Genomic DNA, 7,744 nt, shown 5'->3' with positions numbered 1-7,744 from the left:
CAAACCATAAGAGACTCTTAATCTTAGGAAACAAACTGAGGGTTGCTAGAGGGGTGAGGGATGGGGAGATGGTGTGGCTGGGTGATGGACACGGGGAGGGTATGTCTTGTGGTGAGTGCTGGGTGTGGCGTAAGACTGATGAATCACAGACCTGTGCTCCTGAAACAAAAGTACATTATATGTTAATTAAAAACATAAAAAATAAATAAAATATTAAAAATCATAAAAGAAATTTCTGAAGGATTTATATCACTTTCCAGTTTTTAAAATATGACTCAAAATATCTGCATCAACCCCGCAGAGTACAACATGAAGCATGCTTCAGTTTTATTGCTTTTTGGTGGCTTCGTCAATTCCCCAAAGGAACATATGCCAGGTTGGGATTGGGCCCTATGGTTCTGGAGCAAGGAACAAAGTGAGCTCTTGCTCTCAGGTTTCCCAAGCTGTCCTTGGAAGACTCTGTTTCTTAGAAATTTTGCATTTTCTGGTCATACCACAAGAAGAGAGGGAGAAGGTTTTACATTTAGTAACATTTATTTATGCATTCAGTATCAAGTACATAAGTGCAAATATCCAGAGTCCATAATTAGGTCCATTAGGAACTACAGAGAAAGTAATACAAATTGTAATAAAGTTAACATGCTGGTACTTTTTACCATACATGTAAATCAGCCTGTCAGTCCCACACAACAAAAGTACTGCATGTTTTTGGGGGGAGGGGCTGTTATTCATTTATTTAATTATTTTAAGTTATACAAAACTGATTACCAGAAGTACGGCCAACTGTTTTTATTTTTATGTTGTGTGTTGGAAAAACACTAAAACATCAGTCTACAATTCTATATATTGTTATTAAAGATGAATCCAACCAGCAACCCAAGGACATGTAAGCGGTTTCCACTACTGCATCGGTGCACTCGGCGGGAAAGGCCTAGCCACAGGGGACATTAGAAGCTACAGAAGCATTGCAGAGAGGAGGAGGAGAACACCGAAGAAGAAAAAATAAATTGGGCTCTCGCCATCATGCACTTTTTTTTTTTTAGCAACACAAAATTAAAACCACATCTAATACACTTTCTCTATACTTTAGTGCTTGACACAAGTGACTCAAATATCCTAAGAGTACAGGAACAGCCTGAAAACAGCTGTTGAGAGTTTGTCTCTAAGATGATGGTATTGGGGGGAGAAACAATCAATTTGCAGTAACATGTAAGAACAGAGCTGTTACCACTCCACACATTCTGGTTTGTGTCCAGTCCCCGGTGGAATATTGATTTACTCAGCATGCCTTTTAGCACCTGGGATTTTAGCCTGAATCCTGAAAAAAGACAATATAAAAAAAAATGGTAAGTCACAAGTGTCATTAATGAAATCATTCTGAGACTTCATTGGTACTGCTGTTTTAACTAGTTGACTAAATAGCTTAATATTCCAAAAGATATGATAGCAAAGTAGGAGTGTTTAAGAATGCATTTCTATGCAGCAATAGAGACACATTTCTGTGTGTTGAACTGAGACCCAGGCTCCATCCATCTACTCTTCATAGAGAAGGTAGTGGCACTAAGGTCTTCCTGACCCGGTCTAGGACTGTCCTCCACACTCCTCTTCAACTAATCTCTAGGCAGTAATGGGCTGATGATGAGAATGATGATGATGGTGATGTCTACTATTCATTGAGTGTGTCTTATGCCCAAGTCAGAATACTTTACAGACAGTATCTCATTTAATCACCAACAACCTTAACAGTTAAGTATTAACATTCCCAGTGTGCAGGAAATAGGTTCACAGAGTCAAATAACATCTATAACAAACTCAGAAAGCTGAAAATGCCAGAAATGGACTCAAGCTAGCCTGACTCCAAAGATCACATTCTTAAGTGTTTCACTAAAATGGTGTGAGTTCCTGCGCTGAGAATTAGCCTAACATGGAGTCAGAATCTCAAAGCCAAAGAAGCCTTAGAGGTAAGACACCAAGAAATTTTCTTCAAAATATAGTGTCAGACACTATATTTCTCTCTCTCTTTCTCTTTTTTAACAATTTTATTTATTTACTTGACACAGAGAGAGAGAGGTGACAAGCAGGCAGACAGAGAGAGAGGGAGAAGCAGGCTCCCTGCTGAGCAGAGAGCCCCATGCAGGGCTCAGTTCCAGGACCCTGAGATCATGACCATAGCCAAAGGCAAAGGATTAACCCACTAAGCCACCCAGGCACCCTAAAACAGGTTCCCTTGAAGAACTTCTGTTCCTTCCTTTCCGATAACAAGACTTATCTATGTAACTCACTTAGATTCTCTTTTTGCTCTAGCTACCAAGCTCAGAGCCAAATCTGAATAAAACCAATTACGGAAACCATGGTAGTCCTCATGGGTAATGCTTTCTTTCTTTTCCTTTCCACAGCCCCGATTGCCAATTTTAATCTAACAATTGATTGTACATGTATGTTCATACACTGTATGTTGTCTTCTCTCCTTTCACTCCATCTTAACAGACCTAGACCCTTATCACTTTCTGTGAATTATGATCGCCTCCCAGCTAATCTGATTGCCCTGTCTCCACTCTCTGGTTCAACTCCCCTCCCATTAGATTGTCATTGTGATCTGTGCAAAACACAGCTCTGATTACATCACGCTGGCATTAAAAACAGCAGGGGCTGGCCATTTCCCATTGCGGCAGAGTCACTCCTTAGAGCATTCCACACTTGACCTCAGCCTCTTTTCTAGACTCTTTCCAGTTGATCTTTCTACTCATGTAAGCTTTAGACACAATGCCTGACTGACTGTTTCCTACGTGACCTACATTTTCATGCTTCTGCCTCTGCTTTTATATTGTTTCTACTTCCTGCAATGTCTTTCCCCTCATCACCCACCTGATGAATGTTTACTCATCCCTCAGAATTGTGACAGAATGTTTGTGTCCTCCTGTCCCAAATTCATATGTTGAAACTTAACCTCTAACATGTTAGTATGAGGAGGTGAGGCCTTTCAGAGGTGTCAGGTCATGAAGGTGGAGCCTTCATGAATAGGATTAATGTCCAGTAAAAGAGACCCCAGAGAGAGCTTCCTTCCACTTCTACCATGTGAGGACACAGCGAGAAGTCTGTAAGTTGGAAGAAGGTCCTGGCAAGAACCTGAGTGTGTGAGCACTCTGATCTTGGACCACCAGCCTCCAGAACTGTGAAAAATAAACTGGTGTTGTTTATAAGACACCCCGTCTATGGTACTGTGTTATAGCGGCCAGAGTTAAGACAAAGGCCTTCATTTTAGTGAGGATTTAGTGTCATTTCCATTATCCCTCCAGGTAGGAACAGTTACTTCCTTATCTCCCTGACCTTCACATTTTATACAACCCCAGTGCAGTTCTTACATTGTCTTACCCTTATTTTTTAATAGTTTTGTCTACATCGAGAGGCTGAGAGCTGTACTAGGGTGGGGATCATCTTATTCATCTTTATACCCTCTGTGCCTGTTAACATGCATTACCTGGGAGGGACATCACAGGTATGGCTCTTTTGGGGACCAACCAGCCAATCAATAAAATAAAAATTAATAGATGTGATTTTCTCAAGATCCCCAAACTAAGAATCGGACAACTTAGGACTAGAATTTCTGTCTTCTAGTTTCTAGGCTATTCTGGTGTTTAGCTGTGCTCCTGTAATGGTGTTGCTATAGTTCCCCAAAACACAGCTCTAATTGCCAAAAAGTCACCTGGAGAGTTCATTAAAGTATAGATTCCAGGCCCCCAATCCTAGAAATTCTAATTCAATAGGTCTGTTTTAAGAGTCTGCGAACTGGGGTCTTAACCAGTTTCTCCAGGTTCCAGCCCCACCAACTTTCGTGCTATAACATGTTGCCATTTCTTAAAACATTTAGCTTCAAATTGTTGATTTTCATCAGGTCTTAGTTGAATTTGGGTCCAAGATGATAATTTCAGGCATTTTGAAATGTGCTGTAGATCTGATCTAGATCCAAGTTCACCATGAATTTAAGAGGAGGAATATGAACTTTATGTACTTTAGGAGAGAACCATAACTGATGATATGCAAATCGAATAGCAGAAGAACTTTAAAGTGGTTTATTTTTGTTTTGTTTCATATATCTTTGGCTGTCTAAAATACTTCCCTCTAATTCTGATCACCTAGGTCCAGCATGATTCTAAGATTGTGAGAGGAAGTGTGTGTCAACAAAATCTAGTCCTTTTATGTCATCTATTTCCCGTGGGAGCCTAGGTCAACTTTTGATGAAAATGAAATTGCTAATAAAATGACAACATAAAAACTATCATTTTAGAAGGACATATATATATATATACAAACACTAATTTAAAAGTTATGGAAAACTAAGATTAATGCCTACGTTAGCTGTGGCTACTTACAACTGGAATTTTTATCTCCTGATATATAAAGTGACCATAAAGTGGAGTCTACACAAGACTCAGGTTTAAAAAGCGATGGTGTTAATTAAGTAAGCCAATAAACATATGCATTTGTCGAGTCTAAACGATGTAATGGCAAATATAACAGCTGTTACAGATTTTTTAAATTTCTCATGTTTTCTAAACCATTGAAATGGTTTATAAAATCAATAACATTTATTGTTGAAAATGTTTGTTAACTTGATTGTTTTTATTTCAATTAAACTGTTAGAAATTAATTTTAGTTTTTGAATCAGGCTTCCTTTTTTCCTCCAAAGGAAAGTTGTTCTTAGACATGAGCCAGTCTCCAGATAGAGTTGAACCTCATTCACTCATTAAAACTCATTCATCATGATACCTGGACTAAATCACTGAAAGCTTTATTTAATTGAGAATTTTAAAACGTATACTTATTTTCTGAAGTAATGTGATTGGAAAAGATATGAATTCATGACTCAAATAAATGAATGATGATAAATCAACTTAGTTTTTTATTATCCTTTTATAACCCCTCTCTAATCCCCACAAACTCCAGCCTAAGGCAGTCTCTCCTTTTTAGGAATTGTACTATGTAACTTACTTTGCCACAACAGCATTTATGTGAGTCCTCACAAGTCCCAGATATTGGTCAATCTGTGCCTGCAAAGAGGAAGAAATCATGAGCACACTCAAAGGTCACAAGGTCAAAATTTAAGGTGAATATTTGACATCACGTAGGACTTACCTGGTGCTTAACATACACGACAGGTAGAGTGAACATTGAAACCACAGCTGGGATGAAAAACAAATACAGTATTAAAATTCTGACAGCAGTGAGGATAAGCTTTCAGATACGTTTTTATATAATTATGTCATCTTATAACATTATTTTATAGTAGCTAGCATTTTAGCTAAAAGATGGCAGGGCAGTCCATAAGGAAAATAAGAGGATGCTGAGCATTTGATAGATATTAAGCCGTTACTCCTGGAATGAAGATGGACTGTACACTCTGACGATTCAGTCTATAACTGACTATTGCAAACAGATAGTGAGTGGAAACCAAATAAAACTGCTGGGCTTGAAGAGAAAAAAAAACACTTCAGACTAAGGAATTCTTTATTAATGTGTAATATATATTATATTCTCTAAAGGAACTATGACAGGGAAAATGCCATGTACTATGTGGCGCTGGTTCCTGGGAATCTATGACAACAAGATCCCAGCTAAGAGCCTAGGAAGCTCTATGCTCATGGAGCGTGTGAAGGAGACGTAACAGGCTTGTCTGTCCTTACCCATGAGCAGCAGGGTCAGCCCGTTGAAGAGAGCGCCAACGTAAGTCAGGAGCCACATCAGGACTGCAAACTGAAGAACGGCATGATTATCAGAGCTTCTAAAACCATTTGTGACAGATGGAGTCTTATCTCATTGACTTCTTTGAGATTAAAATTGGGGGAAAATACACCATAATTTCAATGGGAAATGTAAGCGTTTAGAGCCTTTGGATCTCTTTGTTAGAAGATTTGTAGGACTCATGAAATAATAAGGCAGGGGTCAGCAAACAGCAGCCCCTGGCCTGTTTTGGATGTGCCCGAGAGTTAAGAATGAATTTTACATTTTTAAATGGTTGAATAAAATCGAAGCAAGAACAACATTGTATGATATGTAAAAATGAAATGAAATGCAATTTACAGGGTTCATAAAGTTTTATTGGCATACAGCCACAGTTGTTCATTTATGCATTGTGTTTGGCTGCTTTCCTGCTCTGATGGCAAAGCTGAGTAGCTGGGAACAGAGATTTAGGGCATGCAAAGCCTGAAGTATTTACCATACAGCCCTTTACAAATAAGGATTGCTGACCCCTGCCCTAGCCCATTATTTTTACATGACACATACAGAAAGATCACTTGAAAAGCCCTAGGGTAGATAATTACGGCATCTCTCTTTAGTCCTTACTTGGAAAGATATTATTCCAGGAAAGCGTCTTGAGGGCCCAGGCCATGTTACTCATTTTTCCTTCTTCCCTTCCTCCAACAGTTGCTGGACAGTCCCCTGCCACAAGACCCTTTGCCCAGCATGTACAAAGCATTCTGGGAGCATGGGGAACCCATAACAACCTTGCTCAGGCCCAGCTATATCACGACTCACTGACTTCAGGTTTCCCCATACACTGCAGGGTGGGAAAAGCAGTGTGTTCAAAGAATCCTGGTAAGTTCATGAGAGTTTCTTAACACCCGGGTGGCTGAGGTCCACTGATTCTGAGGCTCCGTCTCATAGCCCATGCTATGTAAGGACACTTGCCCCTCTCACTATTAGCAGAGCCCAGAGTTTCTTTCATGAAAAAAGAATACACATTTTTCACATTCCCCAAACTAGATTTTTTTTAAAATTTAATTTTAGGACATTGGCCGAGGAATTAAAAATGATAAGGACAACCTAGTGTGTTGTAAAAAGTACAAAATTAGAAGCTGTGTGGCCCTCAGTTTGATCCCAGCTCTGCCAGTGACTCACTGGGCAACCTCGGGCAAGTGTTTTAGCCTCTCTGAGCCACAGTTTTGGTGTCTGTAAGATGAGGGGATTGGACTGGATGAGCTTCACGGGACATACAGCTAGAGGTTTTCTCACTCTAGAATGCCATTAGCACTTTCTTCTTATTCTCTAGTTTGTGGTGGTTTACAGTATACCTTTGGGGAAAATGAAACTCAAGACTATCAAGTGAACGGCATAAGCAACCGTACTTTCAGGGAATCCACCAGGTCCTGGACAAGGAAGAGCCTTCTCAGTTCTTTAAGCGTGTTGTTCACATAGAACTGCAGGCAGTCTGTGTACTTCTGGATCTGCTCCTGAGAAAGGGTGATCTCGAGCTCCAGGTAGGTCCTGTCAAGAAACCACCCCAAAGACAGCTCCATCAGAGGTAATCTCGGAACAGCTGAGTTTTCCTTCTCCCGCTCTGAGGACAGCCAGGTCACCTCTGGGGGCATAGGGCAGCTACTGGGCTATAGGGCACCCCACACACCTACTGCCAGTGCCTGGGGGAACCTGGGAATCTTGGCCGTGAGTGGTGGGCTGTCACTATTTCTGTGTCCCAGAGACTGCATGAAAGTGGGAGCTGATAATTCAGAACAATGGCTAGAGGCAGAGAAAAGCCAGCCCTAAATCAGCCCTTTTGCTGAATTCTCCAGAATCCCTGGCCCACTAGGTAGTTGGGAAAGTCCTCATTTCTCTTGGCTGCATGGAGAGGGATTATTTCTTTTAATAACTGAGATACCTGAAATCCTAGTCACCAATTATTGTTCATTATTAAAATTTTAATATTTCATTTTTAAATTTTGGAAAATACTTCCAAGTTTTATGTAGA

The 7,744-nt window shown here is 40.1% G+C and overlaps 1 protein-coding gene across 2 annotated transcripts in view; it reads right to left on the bottom strand.

Annotated features, from left to right (window-relative positions):
* Positions 1-515: 515 nt before the first annotated feature.
* Positions 516-7,744, bottom strand: part of RTN1 (reticulon 1) — a 217,714-nt gene continuing 210,485 nt past the window's right edge. For both annotated transcript variants that reach the window (XM_082734970.1, XM_082734971.1), the window contains 5 exons: positions 7,125-7,263; positions 5,682-5,751; positions 5,134-5,180; positions 4,990-5,048; positions 516-1,318 (listed from right to left, as the gene is read on the bottom strand). In XM_082734970.1, coding sequence (XP_082591096.1) covers positions 1,276-1,318; positions 4,990-5,048; positions 5,134-5,180; positions 5,682-5,751; positions 7,125-7,263 — 358 coding nt within the window. In that variant the 3' untranslated portion in view covers positions 516-1,275. The remainder of the gene's footprint in view (positions 1,319-4,989; positions 5,049-5,133; positions 5,181-5,681; positions 5,752-7,124; positions 7,264-7,744) is intronic.

The sequence above is a fragment of the Mustela nivalis genome (assembly GCF_964662115.1).
Source record: "Mustela nivalis genome assembly, chromosome: 6".
NCBI lineage: Eukaryota > Metazoa > Chordata > Mammalia > Carnivora > Mustelidae > Mustela > Mustela nivalis.
This window is presented reverse-complemented; position numbering and strand designations above follow the sequence as displayed.